We start from the raw sequence: 23547 nt of genomic DNA, 5'->3' as shown, positions 1-23547 counted from the left end.
AGGGTTTTTTTATCAGTTTTGGTTGATTTAGGAAAAATCGGTAGATAATTAAACCAACCAGTATATTTATAATATATATTATAAATACCTATTTTCCCATTAAGTATTCATGATTTATTAGAAATTGTGAGTATTGAAGATTGACGTGTTTTTAAAATAACAATTATTAGTTGTGTGGCTTATTTGATTGCATTTTGATAGATATTGTTGAAATGTTATTGTAGAACTTTGTTTTGTCGGATGATGAAATATTAGTTAGTTGTTTTCTTTAATTTCAGAAAGAAAAGATTTTTTTTGTAAGAAAATTGTATAGAAAACCAACTGATGATGACTCAGTTGATAGGATCTCTAATTTGTCGGAATAGAGACCTGTGATCAAATCCCACTGCCACCATGGTTGGGGGGTTAATGTAGGGGGATGGGCTACCCCCGTTGTTTAGCCCCATGAAAACAAAAATAAATAAATAAATAAAATTTATAACAAAAAACCACACGATTGAACCAATGGATTTGGTTTCAGTTTGAATATTGTCCTAATTGAATTCAACCAGGAAGATATGCTTAGGAATCCACTATAATCAGTTTATCAATTAATAAGATTTTTCAGTTGGAATATTTCTAATCAAAAGTTTTGGTTCAAATAGGAAAGTAAGCTTACGGTGCAATTAACCCAACTGTGGGCACCCCTAATTAACTAAACCTTTCCTGAAATTTCTGGTTATTGCTGAAACCTCCCATGAAGTTTAGTAGTTGCAATCACTTCTTCTGAGTTTTGTGGCATAGTTGCAAGTAGACCTTTTTGTTAAAATCCCCTAAAAAGAGGCATGAAAATGCTCAAAATACCCATGCAATTATTTTTTGACCAAAATGTTTATATGAATTGTTACCTCAAAGCCTTTCGATCTCTTTTTTAAAATTGATTAATCTTCCAAAATTGCCCTTCATATCAATCACTCAAGCTCTTTATAGTTTTCATAAAGTTTGTATTGTTTTTTCTATAAAAACCAGCAGCCTCAATGGTAAGAGAATTAAGGAATTGGTATTTCAGACATTTTTATGCCTCCTTTTAGAGGATTCTAACAGAGAGGGTGTAGTTGCAACTATGTTAGAAAGTTCAAGGAAACTTGAGAAAAAACTTTAACAACGGTCCAAAACTTTACGGGAGGTTTCAGCAATTTACCCTTTTTCTGTTTTTTGGTTGCTGCAATAACTACCACACAATTGAAAGTAACATTTCCTTCCTTGCAAGAAAGAACCAGTGTCAATTTAGTCATATTGAGTGCATCCCTCTCAATGAACAGTATATCAATTAATTTTTCTTGTCTCTTAATTAGGGGTGCTTTTAATTTATATTGAAATATACTCTTCAAATAAGAGAACCTAGTTCCCATAGTAGATTAAGATTTTCAAAGTATTTTTCATACAAAACAATTCTATTTAATCATCTAGTGATCAAAGAAAGTAAAGGGTCGCTGAAAGTGATCAAAGAGAGACAAACTCAGAAACGTACAATTATATTTCTCCAAAATGTATGCTTAACGCGTGGAATTATATCTTTGGGTAGGTGAATGGTGCATGATATTCCTGATGATGATGCTTCAGTTCCAACAACATTGCAAATTAAAATCACTTCCCCAATAGTATTCATCCTTCGTTTCATGCACGAGAGTCGTCGAAGCTTTAGGTTCTACCTAATTCAGAGTCTCCATATCATTTTTCATGTGGTGAATAGAAGTAGAATTAACTTATTTAATAACTGGGTCTGTCGTCTTCCTTGAGTCAAGAGATGATTGAAGTCAATCAGAGAATAATAAAAGAAGTTAAATCCAATCAATTCACGTAATTCTCTCTCTACCTACTTTGTCCTGCGTGCAAATCACTTCACGTGCAACTTCTTCTCATCATGGGAGTCCCATGAAAGAATTAAGAAGATCAAAGAAGAAATCATGAGAGTATTTTTAAAATTGAAACCCAATCGATTCAGATATGCGAAATTGCCCTTAATGTTCAGTGTACGGAGTTTTGAAGAATGTGACATCTCCCAGTAGGGTTTCAACTTATTACCAATTTTTCTTCTGGTTTTATCCACACGATAAGGAAAGCTGGAATTTATCAGAAAATGTGTAAAAGATCTAAGCCTTCCAGCCAAGAATATCCCATTAGACAAAGTCTGGGTCTCCATCTTAAACGACTTTAACTAAGTCATTAAATGGTTTGGGCTTAAGTTTGATGAGGTTAGATTCAAGTTTGATACTAATTGAATTTGAATATCATGGTTTATTTGTATATATAAAGTTGAATTCGAGTTTATTTGATTGAACAAAAAAATATAGAATTTGAATATAAGAGTATTTTAGTTGAAATGAGCTAAACATATATATGAAAGTTTGGCTCGATTCGATTGCACATGGTCGCACAGTACTCTCTTATGACCCAGAATGAATTATGGACAGGTCGGCAATGGAAATAAATCCAAGACCTCGAGTCAATGAGTGCTTAATTAGTGTGCTCACTGCTCACAAGGATGTGCCTATTAGATTTGGTCTTTTATAGATTATGGAAAGTTGTCAAAAAAAAAAAAAAAAAAGATTACCCCAATTTCACAACTAAGCACAGAATTATGGCCTCTAGAAGTTCTCAATGCATTAATTTGTATTGTAGCTGTGGGCGGCCCGTGCCGTGCTGGCTTCTGGGATGTCACGGGCTATGTTGCCCTCCCTGATGAAAATTTTGGGGGTCGGCTCGGCTTGGCCCATAGTCCAAGCCCAGGCAGGCCTGTGTTGTGCCGTGCTGTGGGTTTCAGTCATGCCGAGCTGGGACACAGGATGGGTCTTGGGCTTGGGCTGAATCGGGCTGCATTGTATTTTTTTTTAAATTTGATTTCTTTTCTAAGTAAAATTGTAAAACTAAAATATTTAACTTTTCTTTGAACTTTGGGAATTGAGAACTATTTAAAAAATTAAGAAACGAGAAATCTAAGTTATTTAACACATAATGACATAAATGAAAAGAATACTTAACCAAATTGAAATAAGAATGATGGAATAGAAAATTGGAAGAAAAATAGGAATTTTATTTTATTTAAATTTGAATGGTACAAATTGCAAATACAATGATTGGATCATTGCATACTTGGATGAATCATGAATGAAATATGAAAATGGAATAAATTAATAAAATATAAAAAATGCAATATGGTTACAAATTAAAAATATAAAATTACATTGTTAAAAAATTAAAAAAAATATATCAAATAAATTAAATAAAATTTAAAAAATTTACAATAGTTTGAAAAAAAGAATTCTATACAAGTAGTCAAATTCATGAATCATCATTCATAACTTTCATCATTTGCTTCGGGTGATATATCCGGTGTAGTATCATGCCCTCCCTTGTCTTGTATTAGTCTATCTTCTACATCTAGCCAATCCTTGAAGTAGATGCACATCTCTAAGCTTTCATCATTCATGTAGCTTCTTTTGTCATCCAACACCCTAGTACCTGCACCAAGACAAGACTCTGATGGAATTGTAGACACCGAAGGGGTTAGTAGATCACATGCCATGGCGGTGAGAACCAGATAATTTTTCGAATGTTCACTCAATTAGGCTAAAATATCAAAATTATTTGATCATTCACCTAAATTAGAAAAAATTGCTTGTAAATACAACTTAAGTTCAGTAAATGAACTTGTTATAGAACTAGCAGATTTATGCCTTCTACTTATTAAATAAAAAAGTTTTTCTCTTTTACTACTGGATTCAAGGTCAGAAGTAGAAGAAGATGATGAACAAGTTGTAGGAATATTTCCTACAACTTTTTATTTCCTTTATCAATATCCATATTGTCACAATATGATTCAAGTAAAATATCTAATCCATCTTTCCTAATCCTAGGGTCTAATATTGTAGCTAAACAATAAATGGGAGAAATGTTCTCCCAATATTTTTTAAATTTATTTTCCTTAATTTCAATAATACATTGAAATTGTGGATTATTTCTATATTTTGCAAAACAATCACTAATTACCATTAATTGATAAGGTAAATTATAGCTAGTTGGATAATAAATTTCAGATATTTCATTAGTTGCATCATAAAATTGTTTTAAAAAATCTCTTTTACAGATTGCCATTTCCCAGTCTTCCTCAAATATCAATATCATTAGGCATTTTTAAAATATAAAAATCAGAAAGAATTTGTTTATGAGACATATAACTTTCTAATGTATCATAGGTAGAATTCCACCTATGCTTTACATCTGATATAAAATGTTTATATTTTAAACCATAATTTTGGCATAAATATTAAAATTCTTGCTTTCTTGCCTCTGAACTTTTTATATATATAATACAATTTCTAATTTTTGAAATACGAGTAGAAATAATATTTAAGGCATCTTGAATACATAAATTTAAGATGTGACATGCACATCTAATATGAAATAATGTATCATTTTAAGAATGGTTTTAATTGAGATTGCGGAATCATTATTGCTGGCATTATCAAATTGTTTTCTATTCTATAAGCATGCAAAGTATTTAAAATACTTGGAGCAATAGCTGGGCCACTATGTGGCCATTCAAGCCTAGTAAAACTTAAAATTCTTTTATTCAAAAGCCAAATTTCATCAATGAAATGGCCGGTAACACAAATATAACTAATATTAAATTTGGATGTCCAAACATCCGAAGTAATTGCAACTTTAGAATTAAGATTTGCTAACAAAGAAATTAAATTTTGTTTATATGAATAAAAAAATTTTAAAGCGTCGGTTCTTATAGTATTCCTAGAAACTTTTTTATATTGTGGGTTTATAGAACTATGTAACCATTTTTCTATCTTTGGATGTTCAGCTAATATAAATGGTTGTTTTGCATGTACAATATACTTAGCAAGTTCTTGTCTCATTTTTTCTTGTGAATATTTAAAAGTACCAAAACTAGTCCCCCTCCCAATCTGTGTTTGTGTTGTTTCTCTCCCTTCATCTTTCTCTTGCTCATGTGTGAGTAGATGTTTGCTCAAATGACTCGTACCACCATTGCTACAATAACTAAAGCCTTTACTACATTTTTAGCAAACAACCCTTTTCCCCTTCCCCTTAATATCCTCTACTTTGAAAACTTTCCAAACTAGGCTATTCAGCTCAGAAGTCCTCCTTTTTCCCCTAGTATCACTACTATCGGGGGTGAAAATTCCACTTCCATCGACATCAATCGCATCAGTGCTAACACTATCATGATGCGATTGAATATCATCAATGGTGAATATGTTGGGGAATCGGTTTTCAGAAGAGCCAACCATTTTTTTTTTAATTCTAAAAACATAAAAATGAATCTAATTTGACTTACTCGGATTGCCGATTCAAAATCCCAACTTGATTTCAACAGTTGAAGCCTTTCAACGTCCAAGCCTCTCAAATTGAGATACTTGTGCTGGTTGAGCAAGCTTTCTTCTTGTTGAAAGTCAAAACTTCAATAAAATTGAGACTTGAGAATTGGAGAATGCAGAATCAGGCAATCATCTAATCAGAATTTCTCAGATTGTAGATAATTGAGAATGTATGAGTATGAGAGAGAGAGAGAGAGAGAGAGAGAAGCGATTAAGAGAATTGTTGAATTGGTGTTATGAGAATGGTGGAAGATAGGGCTATTTATAGGAATTGAACATAATTCAATTGCCCAAAATACCCAAAAACTATCTGTTATTTAGTTGTTGGGAGGGGTATTTTGGTCATTGTAAAGTTACTTGTAACTTTGCCCAAAATGCCCCCTAAACTAGTTGTTATATAGTTGTTCGGGGGGCATTTATGTCATTTTTCAACCCCCATAAGCAAAATACACAAATACCCCCTAATATGGTTGTTTATAGCTATTGGGGGGTATTTCTGTAAAAAAACCCCCTAAAAAGCTAAAACTAGCTGTTGGGCCCCTTTGGGGGGGGGCAATGACTATATGGGCCTGGCGGGTCGTGCCGTGCCATCACGTGCTACGGGCCATGCCGGCCCATGGGCCTCAAACCCCCAGCCCAGCACGACACATACCTCTGTGCCAGGCCCACTGCCCAACCCGATTTACACCTCTAGATGGGGTGCCACTATAGGATCAATTGTTCAACCACCCAAGTCAATGGGTCTCTGACCAAGTCCATAGTTTTTTTTGCCAAATAGCAAGTTTAAAAAAATCTGAAAGTAAAAATAAAACCAAGTGATGATTTAAATGATTCCACCATCTAGATAAATGGCAGATTGAAAACAATGATGACCAAAAGTTGTTATGTGAAAGCCCTCCCAAACAGATAGATAATGGGGCTGGGTTTGTCTTTACGTCTGAATTTCAAGTCTTAATTGTGACCAGTTGGTCTTATTCCATCAGACCCGATAAGGAGGGTCATTTTTGCGTCTATCACTTAGTATGTGTTTGGTTTTGTTTACGTTTTTTCATTCAATGTTTTACTTTATTTGTTCGAAAAACTGAGAAAGGTAATAACTACAATCGTTTATGACAATTAGGCGCCACTAGACTCCCATCAGCGTAACAATGAAAAAACATCTAACCATTTGTAGAAGCTTTAAAAATAATTTCCCCAAACAGTAGGCATACACAAAAACCAAAGTCCACTTTTGCCATTCTTGATACGTATGGAAGAGTAAGAGAGGAGAACTGCTGAAGTAGCGCCTAGGTGGTGGCGTTTATTGAATAAATGCCCTCGGAACCAAACACCATGTTAGCAGGGGATTGGGATTTATGATTTTGGAATCAGATTTATCAAACCAGACCCAATCCATTGACAGCCCTAAATTAAAATAGTGTCCCTATTCATATATTAATATTTGCATGTGTACTAGGGATACAAATCAGGGTTCAAATACATGGATCGATCTGACTTGGGTTTGGTATCGGACTGAGTCAAAACATGATAAAATGAGAAAATAATATGTCCTAGTTAAGTTTCATCCTTACTTAGTGCACAAAAGCTGTTCAAAGGGGATCTGGTCTAACGTTTGGAATGTGTTTGAAGCGAAAGAATATGTAAAAGATTTCTCCTAACTCCTGACTTGTCCCTTCTTCCCTGTCATTCTCATATCAGTTTCTCTGCCTTAACTTCAATCTAGATTCTTCATGCATTCTCTACTACCTGCTCAAATTGATCAATGCAAGTGCAACTCTTCAGTTCTTCTCCCTACGTATCCCATCTGTCAAAAGAATCAGCTAGAGCTAAAATTCAGCTTAAAAAAAGGCGAAGTGGGCCCCATGGCAGGGATGACCTAGGGCTGTCAATGGATCAGTTCACTAACAAAACCAAACTGACTAAGACCATGTTTGGGAATGATTAAGTTAAAAATAAGTGTTCAAAAACAAGTGTTTTTTGAAATAAACATTTATTTGCATTTGGCACCCAACTTTTTCAAGTGCTTATTTTAAAAAATAAGCAATTATTTTATATTAGGCATTTGGTAGCCTTTTTCTCTAATAAGCACTTAAATAAGCATTTATTAATATTATATCTTTCATTTTCTTTCAAATTTTCAAAATATATCATTTGAAAGCACTTTTAAGAAAGTACTTTTATGAAAGCTTTTTTTATAAAACTACTTTTATAAAAGTACTTTTATGAAAGCACTTTTACAAAAGCATTTTTAAGAAAATACTTTTATGAAAGCATTTTTACAATAGCTTTTACAAAGTGCTTTCATAAAAGTGCATTTGTAAAAATGCTTTCATAAAAGTGCTTTTGTAAAAGTGTTTTCATAAAAAGTACTTTTATTTTTATAAAAGTGTTTTCGTAAAAGTGTTATCATAAAAGTACTTTTATAAAATTCAAATAGGGATAATTTTATAAGTGGTATTTTAAAATTCAAATAGGGATAATTTTGGCAAAAAAAATTGAATAAGTGCATTGTATAAACACTTAAAAAAACTTAAAATTTGGGTTTAAAAAATAAGCCCTTATTTTTAAAATAAACACATTTCGGACTTATTTGCCAAATAGCAATAAGTGCTTAATGGACCAAACAAGCACTTATTATTAAGCACTCCCAAACATGGCCTAATTTGGCTGCATTTGGCATTCCTTATTTTAAGGACTTATCTCCTTTTTTACAGTTAAAATGTCCCTATGAATGAATGGTAAAATAAGGAGAAAAGGGGATAAGTCCTTAAAATAAGGAATGCCAAATGCATCCTAAATCCATTATATTGGTTCATAGTGTTCCGAACCAATTATATAGTTAAACATATAAAGGCCTCCTGATTGTTTTCTTGTAAATTTTGTTATAATTTTGGTTAGAAGCACTTGTTTTATCAACATATAACAAGTTTGCTATTTTACTGTTATTTCCATTGAGGTTATATTATCAAAAATAAAGTTTTAAGTTGTTATTATGAAAGGTAATTATAGATCTAAAGTACAATTGGGTCTAATCAAGTCAGACCCGATTATCCAGTTGTTTGGGACTGGTACACCCATCCCGAACCAGACCTGATCTATTGACCATCTTAGAGCTGTCAAACGGGTTGAGTTATCCTATATATAACTGAACTGATTATAAAAGTTCTGGGTCAGGACTGGTTTCTGATATTTCAATCTGATTAAGACAGGAACCAAGTATGCAGATCTATACTATTATTAAAATTAAGAATGGGGTCACAATAAAATCTATACTTAAGGTGCTAACTCATTCTCTCTCATTGAATCCATACTTGAATCATTATTATTTCTTATTATTGAATTCTACTAATTTTTAGTAAAAAATTCACTAATTAAGTATTTAACCCTAAATTTTAATGATCTAAAAATTTCTGTTCTTTAAAATCAACATAGAAATGAGACTATTTTCCATTTAGGTAATGGGTTCAATTTTCAACCTTCCAAGTTAAATGGGTTGACCCATGATCCATAATTAAATAAAAATTAAAAAAAACAAACAAAGGACAAAAAGACAAGAAATTTTGTAGAAAAATGTTGGGCGCGTATCAAGTATTATACAATCAGCATATTAAACAATCATAAATATGGCAAATATGAAGTACATTTATTAATGATGGAAATGAATCACAGAATTTAAAACTACTAAGATACAAAACCATTGTTTCATTTGGGTGGTGAGCTATTGATTCAATTGCTTGGGTTAAATGGGTTAATCCATTATATCTTAATTAAAAAATAAAATTTTAAAAATATATTAAAATATAAAATATAAATAATTTTCTTAAAAAATTGAACACATATCTAATATTATATATTCATCATATTACACATTTGGTCTCCCATATAAATGGGTACGTGTAATGGGGATAAATCACTTACTACTTGGATCCTATTCACTACTTTGGTATTTCCCTACACTTTTCTTATGCACTTCCTTTCTACATGTGACAATCTCCCATTACATGTGTGTTCTCATTAACATGGCACATTGGTATTTATACATATAAAAGGTATCATGTATTGACTGAAGTGCAAGAAAAATGATTCAAGTGTCTTTTTTTTTTTGAATTTTTGATTTTTTTAGTTCGTCATTTTTACAACCAACCAACCAACCAATAAATACTCCAATTCCCCTCTAATCTTTCCTCCAACCTTACCTCCAAAAAATCAAACTCAGTATTCTTATTTACCCTCTTCATTCACTAGAACCCCACCTATTACATTCCTGATTTATAGGATCTTTTAAATTAGTTCATGTCAATCCAACTAATTAATGCAGCTATCTATAGTTCTATATATTATCTCCATTTCATGTTAATATTTAACCGTTTAAAGATAAATAAGAGTCAACCCAATCACCGTACAAGTGAACTTTTTTTTACTATTTTTAAATAATTAAACTACTTAGTTAATTAATTATAACATAATTAAGTCATTAATAACATAATTTTCAATTAGTTAATTTAAATTAAATTAATTAACTAAGATTAATTAATTATTTATTAGTTAACTTTGTATATGCCCAATTGTATAAGGTTATTTAACCAGTTACTTTTAGGAAATTATTAACTAACTTCTTAATTACATCAATTAACTTAATAAATTTAGTTAACTTAGAAAGTCATTATATAATTAAAAAGATTAATTAAATTATAACTTAATTCCTAAATCTTATTTAATTAATTAACTAATTTATTAATAATGTAATAAAAATTATAGATAAAAATAATATGATCTAATAAAACTTCTTTTAATATTTTTTATTAGTATAAGCTTTTATTAGAAAATAAATTTAATACAAATTAATATATGTTTATTAATAAAACAACAAAAAAGTAAGAAAGTTTTAGTTTCAAAATTAAATCCTATAATTTGATATCCATTTAAATTTCATTAAGAATATCAAATGATACTACAAATTTTTTGATAAAATTATTAGTTTTAAGCTTAATTATTGTAACGCTAAAACAATTTAATAAAAATAAAGACTAATACAATTAGAATGTCACAATGCCCCTTCTAGGGGTGCAACTTGGGTGGGGTGGGTCGGATTTGAGGGTCAACCCAAGCCAACCGTAAATCGCAGACCTTGATTTCGGGCTTGGCCCAACTCATGATTAAATCCAAGTTTACCAACCTAGGCACAACCCAAGCTTAACCCAAAATCTCGAGTTGGGCTTGGGCTTAGGTGTATTGTGTTTGGTATCCCAATTTCTAAGTAGAATGAATTGATAATGTGTGTGTTTATACACACAAAATTAAATTGGGTCAGGCTTGATCTACCCAAGACCAACCTGAATTTAGGTTAGGCTTGGATTGATATTAGGGCCCAAGTCCAACTTTATGCAAAAACTTTGATTGAACAGAAGGCCAGGCTTGGATTGGATCCAACCAAGTTGCACCGCTAACTTCTTATTCCTAAAATTCTTTTAACAATGCCCATGCATAGCAAGGGATCCCCATTAATTAGTATTAACGAATTTGCCACTACTGCTAAATTCGTACGATGATTGTGTTTGGATAAATAAACCTTTGTTTTTGTATTTTTCGAAGCCCAAAGCCACAGCATGTTTTTGGGCTTTTTCTGTATTTTTACCGTAAAAATATGTTTGGTAAAGGTTGTTTTCTGAAGGTAAAAACACAAATAAGTCTTTGAATACATTACTTCAAAGTTCAAACATGTGAAATGATTCTTTTTTTTTTCTAGAAAAGGTGAGACAAAATATATTAAAATAAAGAAAATAATATACAAATCAGAAGAAACCCAGCCCCAGAAAAGCCAAAACGACAAAAAATGGCTTGACTGAAAACACACAACATGCCCATACACCAAAAGGACCAACCAAAGATACCCACCACGACCACCGACCACCGAGACCTAACAGACCAGTAAGCCCAAAACCCCACAAAAGCCTTGGCCGGAATGCTCTTGTGATTCTCTTACTGAGCATATTTGGTTGAACCAATAAGAAATTTGTCTATCCATGCAAAAAATAATTAATAGAAAAAAAAATCCCATCTAACTAGGATGCAACTATTGGATTGGGCCCATCTAACCATATTTGGTGACGAAGGGTGGTTTTATTTTAAAAGATTTCTATAAAATGATGTATGTGCCTACACATGCATTTGTTTGTAAGTTGGGCAAAGTTCTAACTCTTGAATCAACCCAACTAACCCGATCTCATGACCAGGTTGTGTTAGGTTTGACGTTTTAACACATTGGGTTGGAGTAGAGTTGAACTCAACCCGATCCAAACCCGGCCCATGTTGCTTACCTACATCTATATCTATGAGACATGATTTCCTCAGGCTTTCTAAATGCATCACCTAATTAAATTCTAGTTTTCTGCATGCTTCATCAATTCCTAAACTTATTTCCAGACAAATTTCTTATACACATCTAAGTAGGTATGCATATAACTTGTATAGTCCTCCCCACCTCTTGCTCTAAGTCATGCATGGAAAAGGGCTATACTATATTTCTTCTTCTTCTTCTTGCTCTATGATTCTAACAAAAGAAGAGGAAAAATATATAAATGCCTCGGAAGTGAACAAGTAGGACTCTAGCTACAAATGGAAAAGGCACCATACTTCACAAATGGTGTAGAACCAGAGTTGATCGATATAAACTTTTCCCTTTTCTTTATTTATTTATTTTATTATGGAAATCACTGATCCCCTTTTAACTTTCATCCCATTACCATGTTATTAAAATGTTTATGCAGCACCTTAGCCCATATTGAAAACACAAACCTTTGGACTACATCTTTCTGTGTTTCTCTAGGTTGTTGGGAACTTCTCATCTATGCAATGTGTTGCAAAATATAGAATTAAGAGTCCGGATTAGCTCCATTTGATGCTGTTTTAATTTAGGGGCTGTTTAACCAATAATATCACTCCACGTCATCCATACTTAACACATTTTTTGCATAAACATTCCAAATTGAAATTCAGCATCACTCGGGATTTCCTACTCATTCTTCCTATTCACTCTCCACCCACCGTGAATTGGAGCCGTACATATCTATTATGAACTAAGAGATGTGTGGCTGCAATCCACAGCGGGTAGAGAGTGGGTAGAAAAAATGAGTAGGAAATCTGGGTTCCTTCAGCATTATATGCTTATGCATCATTTGTTGATGCTCAGCCTCACTGATCAGATCAGCCTGCTCGGCGGCAACCCATACCAAGACTCGGAAATTTTCTGAGAAAGGATGCCTCTCTCTCTCTCTCTCTCTCCAGCTTTCATAATGTGAAAAACAAATAGAGGTGAGGAACTGGGGAACTGGGATAGGATTAAATTTCAATTAAAAACTATCTTCAATTAATTATTTTTTGGCTATAGGTAGAATGTATGTTTCCATCTGTCAAACAAAAACTTTAATTCACATCAAGTGGACCATACAACTTAGTATAACTTGGACTTCGAATATAGAGCTATGACTAAGAAACTAGATTCCTGAAATTTCTCTGGGTGGTCCAGCTGGTGTCCCAAATGTATGACAATTATTCTAGCTAAGGCTGTTATTGGTCATTTCTTATGTTTCTATTAAAAAGGGTAAGAGCCAAAGTTCACTTTCAATGGAAGCCCATTAGTCCATGATCTGAGTGTATTTTTAAATTGGGTTTCCACTGAAAGTTTCTAACTCTAGCATGACTATTTTGATTTTTCTGGGAAGTTATATCAAACAATGAAAAATTTTTCATTTCAATTCAGTTTCATTTCCCCAAACTTCGTCATTCAAAGAAATTTTAAATCAACAAAGGCCCATTGGATTATTATGTTGGACTAGAAGTTCATGAGGCCCCAGACCCGCAAATCATAGAGGACTAAGGTGTGTTGTGGCTAGAACTGAAAGTTGATCAAAGGTCAATGTTAGGTTACCTTCTAGAGATCAAGTGTGAAGGGACCTTGAGCAGAAGAGTATTTTGGCTATATATTCAAGCATGTCAGGAGTGACTTCAGAAACTGTGGGCATAATAAAATGGATGTAGTTTAGGCTCACTTTGGAAGGAGCACAGATATAAATATGTAGAGTGCAAAATCTTGTATTTTGTGTTATTTTATATATATTTGTGTTTGTACTCTTTTCAATTTGAACCTTAGGCTGTGTTTGGTTAAAATGCAATTTTATTTATACTAGTACAAATGTATGAGAGTTTGGTTAATTTTGTTCTGCTTCAAGTTTTAATTTATTTCATTTATACTGCAATCAAAACAAAATAAACAAAAATAAGGCAGAATTTACACTCGAATAATTTGTACTGCCACAGTTTTACATCAGTGCAAATTTATTTGCATTGCAACCAAACACAGCCTTTAAGTACTTCGTGCTCTAAGTAGGGGATCATTTTGTTGATCCAAATTGCATGAATTGAAGATCGATGGATGAACCAAATCATATATTTCAACTAATGATCGCTTTTGCATAAAAAAAGAATCAATGTAAGATTTTCAATCAAAACCATTTTGGATTCATGATTTGAATCGCGAATTGTATTGTAAACGGTGAATTTTGACCACTATGATATGGTTCTGTTAGTTAAAGATTAAACTCAGTTTTATGAAAGAATAACCAAGGTCTCCACCATTGTGTATTCTGAGGTCCTTACCCACATTGATTTTTCCTTCATAACACCTCTTGGGCCAAGGTAAAGGCTGATGTAGGACATTTGTCCATTCCAAGGTACTACTCGTACTTACAGTTCAAAATTTCGATATAGTACTACTTGCAGTACTAAAGAACTCAAGGTTTGAAATTTCGTATTGGATGTATCATATTGTATCTTTTGGTGATTAATATATTTATTTTGAAATATTTAAAAAAATCTTTTTTCACAATTAAGTAACATAAAAATAACCCATTTCTGAAATTTTTAAAAAAATAAAAATTAAAAAAATGCAACTTTTAAAATATCGATGGATATACGTTGACATTTTTAGTCACCATTGCTTTCCCTCAAAAATAGAAAATAGTCTCTGTTTATTTTAGAGATAAATTTTAGTTAGTCCAATAGCTTTACCCGAATAATTATTAGTTTTAGGGAATTCGAAATTTTAGTTCTGCAACTTTCAATTATTTTTTGAGATCATATCTTCATTTTGCTGTCTTCAACTCTTCATATTAGCTATTTGAGAAGCAGTTGATGGGGTAAACCGATGTAGTTTGGAAGAATTATGATTGAATTACGTAGCTTTCTGGTGTCAACCCCAACTGTTACCAAACTACGTATTTGGGAATTGTATTCTTATTGAGATTTGTTTTGAGGTAATGAATCTTGTATGTAAATATGGGTGAGATTCAGTTATCATCGGTCAAGGATTTTATTTCCATGCTCGTGAACATACTACTGCTTTAGTGATGTTGAATACCATTCATTATGGTCAAAAATCAAAGTTAGATCTTTTCAACTAAAATTAATTGTTTTTCCCTTTGATAACAAGAATTTCTTAATTTTGAATATTTATTCTCGATTTAGTTTTTGAACTAGGATGTTGAGTAGCTTCTTGATTCTTCATTTTCTTCAATCTAGCTCAGGGGTCCACAACTTTTTCAATTCCTGAAAACTGATTTCTTTTTACTTCTATAATTCAGTTCTAGTAGTTGATTATGAATTATCCAATGAACAAATTCTGTTCGTTTATTCAATTTTATTTCTTAACTTATCTTTTGTTAGAGAATTAAAATCTATTCAGGAGGGACCTCACCTATTTAGGGTGAACAGTTCCTTGAGATGGTATTGGCCAAGTGGCGTACCTCTTCCATTATAAATTAAATTTCAGCACAAAGTATTGGTGAGTTTATAATTGTCCACACTTCAAGATTGATGGACTTTTGCGTGAAAGGGTATATTAGAGAATAAAAATCTATTAGAACAGCAAGAAAACGCCACGCAACGGCTTTCGTGCCATTCTGTTTCTTGCTTCGGTTCACACTAGAAAGTGCTTCAAAAGGTGTCAGCAGGTGCACAGAGTAGAAGCCTGACATGTTCACCCGGTGGGCCGAGTGTTCGCCCAAGCATGCGAAGCCACTTTGGTGTATAGTTTGGCGCTAGCACGCTCAACAAGAAAATGGCTGTGCATAGCCTGAGCTTCTTCGCCTTTAGATAACAAAAAGTGTCCGCCCCTTAGGTCGCCAAACTACGACGAGAGTTTCGCCTTTTGAAGCACTAGTAGCATAGGGTGACCGGGCCAAGCTGAGTCAGAAAGGCTTTGATGACTCAAGGTTATATATATACAACATAAGCAGCAATGCCATGCAACTACCAGTCAACCAAGTGAAATGTCAAGCAACCATTAATGACTTAATGTTGGAATATCTAAAACGATTGGCAAATAGAGAAACAGAAGGAAATGAAAACTCGGCAATTGAAGAGTTTAGGTCCATAGGAGAAGGAAGAGCAGAAACCCACTCTATCAAAAAACATTGGAGTACAAAGGTTGTTTAGTTTCACACAAACCCTAATACCCTATACATCGGCCCATTGTGAAAATGGGCCAAGCATTAGAACTTAGAGACACGATTTTGACAATATAAACTATTGGATTTTAATTTCATTAGAGATTAAAATGGGATTTGATTGATCAATTACATGAAAAATACACCTGCACACATGTTTTGGAAAATAGTTTTTTCTCTTACTAAAACCAGTTTTCAACTTGTCCTACATTGAAAAATTGCAAAACTTGTTTTGAGTTCTTAAATAGGAGCTTATTTACATTACATAGAAATAAAGAGATTATGGAGGCTTACTACCACGCAACATGCGTGCATGCATGTGTAAGGTGCAATGAGGCGCTTTAGATGTGCACTTTGCTCGCACCCGTGTGGCTTGCAAAGGACGACTTTGATTTTTTGTGCGAGGCTGACCGTTGATTTTTCAATGGTTATAATTCGATTAGGTGTGACTAAGAGGCACTATTCAAAATTAACAGTCATTAACAGTTAATTACATGACTCTTCAAGTGTGACCAATGAACATTTTCTAAATCAGCACCTTCCTCTACTACATGACTTTCAAAAATTATTTAAGGAGTGTGAATCAAGCAATTATACATACAATCTTTTCAAAAATCACTCTTGTCTCTTTCTCTTCAATTTGCTACTATCTCATAGAATGTTTCTTTGGAGAATCTCTTCAACTTTTCTAGTTGCAGACTCTTATCCAAGGCTTTGTTGTTTCCTGGGAATGGATTTGCCTATAACCCAAGAACAAACTCAGAGAAACTGAGTGCGGGCAAATAACACTCTGAAAACAATATTTTTAGACACATCTTAGAGCTTCTCCTCCAAGTTTTAGTGACCCCAATTTCCCAACATTAACAACAAAAGAAAATGAAAATCTAAATCCTAATGCCACTTTTGATGATTATTGTCATAATAGGATGACCAAAGACTTGCTCCGATTGTCTGGTTTTTCTGGATTACTTTATAAGATATCCAGATGGGCTTCTCACTATGGAGGAGCTCCACAATGCATTGATGGTTGCAGAATCTCATGGACGATGATGTTGTTGAAAGTTGAAACAGCTTGAATGGAGTTATACAAGATAGAAAAGACTGATAGTGTCATTATCAAAATATCAAGTGTTGCTCTAGCAGTAGAATGACAACACTAAGCAGAGGATTTCCCTGATACAAATGCCTCGTTCATGGAGAGTTTAAACTGGAAGAAAGGGTTCCTCAAAGCGAAAGATTGAAAAGTTTACGAGAAGTGAAGCAGCTCCAGTCGAATCTTGTTCAAGCTTTTTACTTGACTTCTACCATTTCCAGAACAAGCATGCATCAACTAGTTATGCGATTGGGTGCTTTATAGTGGCTATTTTTGTTTCTCTCCTTTCTAAGACACACTCAATCATGGCACACCAGAGAAGTAATTTGCCAAAAGTATGCAACATGATGGTTACATATGAACACCCCAAATTTGATTATAAAATGCAAAGCACATTTTCTCTCCTTTTTAGTTATTTCGAGAATCTATTTACATGATTTGAATCTCAGCTCTCAAGAGGAGCAAACGAAACTACATGGAAATTTCTCGTTGGAGAAACAGCCATCACCATTTCTGCACTGTTGAATGTTGTTGAATCTTTCCTGAAATAGCAGCTGCAAGTGCTGCAGTGAAACTGGGATCCTTGGTCAAGGAAGAAGCCATCTGTTCGACCAAGAACTGTTTGAATGCCGGAGGCTTGGTCTCCTCGTTGGGTTTCTTGACACTGTTACTCAATCCCGGTTGGGTGAGATCAAGTGTTATGGTTGGGCCTGAATTTGACGAGCTGATGGAGGCTGAGCAGGGGACGGACCCAATTGTTACGCCGTGGCTCGACCCCAGTGCTGTCTCAGCTTGAGAAGGGTGTGGGTGGTTGTGCTCGCCTTCGTATGTCGCTACCAAAAGTGTTCGATCTTCAGCACTTCTCTGAACCTGAACAAAAATATTAAAACATCCCAAAACAACTAAGTTTTCATCTCCTTGAAGGCCATAAGGCCAAGAACTATCGTAATAGTACGCAATTCATCAGATCAGAACCTTGTGACTCACCTTCTTTTTGACTGGGCAACTTGGTGCAAAGGAGCATTTGAAGTAAGCTCTAGGAGATGGGTTATCTCTGGTTACTTTTTGACCGTATTTCCTCCATTGGTATCCATCCTTCACCACCTGTAAATTGCAGAAAGAGAACAGACGAATGGTTTAGTACTTGGAAATTCTTTTCATTCTTTCCTTTCTAGAAATTCTCTATTTCTTTAGATGTAGATTTCAGTTTTCAATTAATCAGAAGCAGATATATAGAATTTTATCGATCTCTCAATACTTACCAGGTTGGTATCGGAGGCATCGATCCGAACATATACTCTTGAGATCTTTGTCTTGATATCTTCCCTGAACTTCTTGCATGAATCTTCATCACTGGAGCTGCTCTCTGCGGGGCCATTAATTCCAGTCTGGTTATTGGCATCCATGCTTTCAGCCTTTCTCTTCTTCGACGCAGGGAAGTTCGTTTCGTTATTCCTTTTCATCAGATCCATCAATTGGGTCTGCAGCGCTTGATAGTTTTCGCACATCACAGTAAGCAATTCGGTCAACTTCTTGTTCTCCGCATTCATCCGATTCAACTTCTCCACCAGTACACTAGCCTGAAAATATATAGATACAAGACATGAGTTCAATCTCCTTAACTAATTGCCATACTTGGATAAATTTATCAAACACCCACTTACATCTTCGTTCACCGATTGCTGCCTCCCCATATCCAGAAAATCAGTGTACAGTACTTCTTCCTTCTGAAAAAATTAACAAAAAGGAAATAATTTCTGTTAATCCAGCGATCCAGCCATTCAACAAACGACATGGGTGTCCACAAATTGCAGTCCTACTAACCGGAGTCTCATCGAGATGTCGGTGGGGATTGACGTTGAGGTCAAAACTGAGAGACGTATCCAACCAAGTCGACTCCATGGCTGCACCGCTGCCGATGCTGTTGGCTAAGTCAATCGAGAGCGAGTCTACAGTTTACGAGGAGCTTCGCTTGATTGGCTCTGGGAAGCTATCTCCAAATGTTCAATTGAATGAGAGAAAGGCCAGAGGGAGTTAGAATATATAGAAAGAAGAGGATAGGATTTTGGGATCCGGCCTGCCTGGTTGCGAGGAAATTCACAGGAGGGCCCCTTGTTGGACGTCGTATTTGAAAGCTTGAATACGTCACAGCCTCACAGGTTTGGTGTCATCTCAGAGCCATCGATCCCAGAATAATCCTAATAATCCTGACCTTCCAAAGCCATTAAAGTAAGAAATGGAAGAGTCGTGTGGTCACTGGAGTCAAGCCAACCGAGCCACAGAAAAAATAAATAGAAAAAGAAATAAAATGAAAAAGGCAAGTTGAACCTCAATCTTGAATCTTGACCTATCCTCCATCTCGCCGACTTCAGCCTGGAGTCTGGGGCCTGGGGCCTGGGGCCACCCCTGTTGCTTTCTGTTCTTTGTTCTTATCACGTTTTCTTTGTTATTTGGGGGTAACCAAGTGGGACCCCACGTATCAAATCTTGTGATCCTCACCAAGTGATGAGATATCAAACGGTTAGAAAGGGTCTGGGTTAACAAGTGGGGGGACCCATTGGGGTCTGCATTGGGGTAACCAAGTGGGACCCATTTGATCAAAACATATGGTTATTTTATGACCATGTGATTGAACCCAGGTGGCCCCACTTATCAAATCTGGTGATGCTCCCCAAGTGATGAGATATCAAACAAGTGGGACCCATTGATCAAATCATGTGATGGAACGAACCCAGATGGCCCACCTTATCAAATCTTGTGGTGCACACCAAGTGATGATGAGATATCAAACGGTTAGAAAGGGTTGGTATATAATATCACATGTGGATATTAGTGTGGGCCATGGCTGAATTACTAAAGTATTTTTGGTACCAGACAAAATAAATGGAAGAATCGGACACCTACAATTTCACGGCATGGCTTGAGTTGAGGTACATTGGCACCGTACTTGAGAATTGAGATATTGACTGCATTTTCCAAAACCAAGGGCAAGCCCACGCGATACCAACACGGTTTCTCTCAAAAATGTCTCTGTGCCAACCCTGATTCAAAGAATCTGGACTTCGTGTCTTTGTTGTATCATTCTTTTTCAACGGGTCCTGACAAAATAGGCCCAGGGTCTACTGCTTTAATGGCACACCCTGTTGAATAACCACTAGTTTGGAAACTTCAAAGGGTTAGAAGTTGATTTGAGAGTCACTTTGCTCTGTTAATTTGGGTAAAAAAACTACTCAATCAGTGGTTTTTCAACGACCCCACTCCACTGGATGTTTGACTCCGAGTCTGAGTCTATTCCATCACACCCCTTTTAATCTGGGAAGAGATCAAACATCAACCACTAATTGGGAATCCGGGGATTCACAATATGATAACAATGCTATATGAATCCATTTTGATAGCCTGAATTAGAGGCATGTTTCATGATAGCCTCGTTTCCTTTTATAAAATAGACTAAGATGGTTTCCTTTTTCTTTCTTTTTCTTTTGATAAGAGAAATAAAACTAAACATGGTTTCTTTTAAGCAGCTGATAAAAGAGGGAATTGATGCCAATACAAAAACTATTGCAATGGAATCTAAGCAGCTGCTTCAAAATTACAATATCATTTTCTATGTACCGAAAAGGGTCAGATCAGAAGTAGGGGTGTTCATAAAAAACCGAAAAAAAAAAAAAAAAAAAGTTAATCAAAGAGTTCGGTTAATCAAACCAACTGGTTTGGTATTTTTGAAAAACTAAAAGACTAATTCAATTTTCAGTTAACCTAGAAAAACCAACGGTTAACTGAACAGACTGCTATATCTGTGTGTGTATATATATGTTACATATTATCTATATATTATATATAAATATATATATATATATATATATATATACATTATATATTATATTTATAATTATTAATTTAGTATAACCTATTTATAATATATAATATATTATAAATATAAAAATTAAAAAACTGAAGGACCGGACCAATCAAAAACCAAAACTGGTCAATCAATTAACTAGTGGTACCGGTTTGGTTTCAATTTAAAAGGTTGCAAAAACTGATAGGACCAGTTCGGCTTAAAAAAATTGTCTATGGTTCGATTAACCAAACTGTGAGTACCCCCTAATTAGAAGGTTATTTGGAATACTAAGAAATTTAAATTTAATCCACCTAATTCTGAAATTTTTTATGGTTAGTGGTGAGGGTGCTTCCAAATTATTAATATAAACCCTTTGAAGATCTTCACTTATGATTTGACATATTAGGTTTCTAGAAATTTCAAATTTATTTGACACACTAAAAAATACACCCTAAATAGCCATCTTAAGCATAATTTAATAGAATTTTTTATTGAAATTACTTCCTTACCTACACTTGCCCATTATAATCAAGGTTCAAAGTATCAATATGATTTTGTGTTGATTTTTACATGACTGAAAGGGGCAATATTCATTAATCCTTAGGTTTCTAGGTGTCAACCTATTTGAAAAACATGTTTTATTTAGAAATGATATTAAGCTTTGAACATAGCCATATTCCCCAATTCATAGTACTTCACCTGTCAACCATGTCAAAAGATTATTGATACTTGTATCAAGGATATTTTAAGGGATTGTAGTGATAAGGGCAACTTTTGGGCCCTAATATCAATAAAAATAATCTTTTTAACATAATTATTAAAATATGCTAACTTTTTTAATAAATATCAATTAGGGGAAGAACCACCATTCATCTCCTTCCTCCTTCAAACCACCAAACAAATCTCCCCCAAGATTAATAAATATTGATCACCGATCTCTATTTTTTTGTTCACCCTTGTAATTATTGGCTTGTTGCAAGCAAAAATGGCAAAGCCCACTCTTGCATTTTTGCATTTTGTCATGTGCATCTCATTTCTCCACTTAGCATACTCATAGACCTCTTCCAATCTCGATTTCCAGGCTGTAATGGCATTCAAAACTGCTTCAAGTACCTCTAACATGCTTAGTAGCTGGAATCAAACAACCAATTCATGTACCTAGTACGATGTTTCATGTATTTTTCTAACTGCTTCCGAAGAATAACTCATAGCAGTTCTGCTCTGAGTTTGGAACAACTTAGATGCAAAGAAGAAGAAGAAGAAGAACGGAGAGAGAGAGAGATCGGAGGTGAGGAGATTTATTCGGCGGTCTGGAAGAAGAAGGAGATGAACTGTGTTTCTACCCATATTTGATATTTTAAAGAAAAAATTAGCCTATTCTAGAAATTATATTAAAAAGATTATTTTTATTGATATTAGGATCCAAAAGTTGTCCTTATTAGCTAGAATCCCATATTCTAAACGATGTAAAAATTCTTACCAAACAATTTCTTTAGATTAAAGCTAGCAAAAACTTGTAACTTTCAAACTTGCACACAGATATACCACCACCACCCCTGAGTACCTAGCTTTGTGGAATTAATCAAAGTGCACTCTTTATTAAAACAGAATTGTTTGTTCTGTACTTCTTAATTTCCAACTTTTGGATATGGTTAGGTTAACTTTATTAATTAAATAATATTGATTTAATGGAAAGCAACTTCCTTAGGGCACTCCTTTGAATATTGGATTGAAGCCACAGTGGTTTCAAGGCTAACAAAAGAAGTCAAGTAGGTTCCAATTAAATAAAAAGAAAGACAACCTTTCTGAAATATAATCCAAGAAGAAAACTTGGGGATTCAGCAAGTTAATTGGACAGTGAATAGATTATGTGATGGTGTGCTGAAGTAATGAGCACATGATAGCCCCCCCCCCCAGACAGAGCATTCACCTAACCCAAAGAAAATGATAACAGTCAAAAACCTAATACAAAGTAGAGGACCCACCAAGGACTCAAGACCCTAGACCATGACCATCTGGGTTCATGGACGGATGGACCTTTCTGAGTCTGGTGCATGATCAGAAATACCACGTTGACATATTTGCCAATTAGAGAAGATAAACAGCAAATACGATTCCAAATTAGTGCCAGAAACATTGCATTCAAAGCAGGTTGGTCTTTTCTCCCAAGCGTAAATTTGGGGTGGTAAGCTGAACATACTCGTGATTACAGCAAACCAAGAAGCAAATCTGAACAATGAAATAGATTCTGGGGGCTGTCGGTTGAATTAGTTTCTTCTTAGTCCAATAGTAAGAATAAGTTCCTTATGGTCAACTTTCCATTATTCTCTTCTTCGAAAACATGTTTTATATAAAGAAAAAAAAGGAGCCCAAATGCTTACTTCCCAATTTTCATGTTATTATAAAGGAAAATCCTTTTTCTGATGTGACAGTGCTGCAATATAAATTGCAAGTGAAAGAAAACTGTTTGTGCTGCGTGCAACACGTTGTGGGATGTAACGTATAATTTCTAACTTCTAGAGAATTGAAGGTATTTTTTATTGAATAAAAAAACCCATAAAACACATTTATCTTGCTGTTTGTTGGGCATGTTTCGAGGGAATCTCTTGGGTTAAAGGGCACCCTGTGGGCCCTATAAATTGCCACTTGTCACATGTACAAAGAATTAGAACTTGCAAAGAAAATCAACCAAATTTGATTATGGGTTTTAATTAAGTT

At 34.3% G+C, this 23547-nt stretch overlaps 1 protein-coding gene across 1 annotated transcript; it reads right to left on the bottom strand.

Annotated features, from left to right (window-relative positions):
• Positions 1-17310: 17310 nt before the first annotated feature.
• On the bottom strand, positions 17311-19015 carry LOC104610723 (putative WRKY transcription factor 40). Its single transcript, XM_010277476.3, has 5 exons — positions 18810-19015; positions 18650-18712; positions 18248-18565; positions 17973-18089; positions 17311-17855 (listed from the first exon to the last, which is right to left on the bottom strand). Exons 1-5 carry the CDS (start codon positions 18885-18887, stop codon positions 17490-17492), a joined length of 942 nt encoding a protein of 313 aa, XP_010275778.1. The 5' UTR covers positions 18888-19015; the 3' UTR covers positions 17311-17489.
• Between the last annotated feature and the right edge of the window lie 4532 nt (positions 19016-23547).

This window comes from Nelumbo nucifera, chromosome 8 (genome assembly GCF_055504915.1).
Source record: "Nelumbo nucifera cultivar China Antique chromosome 8, China Antique-T2T, whole genome shotgun sequence".
NCBI lineage: Eukaryota > Viridiplantae > Streptophyta > Magnoliopsida > Proteales > Nelumbonaceae > Nelumbo > Nelumbo nucifera.
Note: the sequence above shows the minus strand (reverse complement) of the source record. Positions and strands in the feature narration are given on the sequence as shown.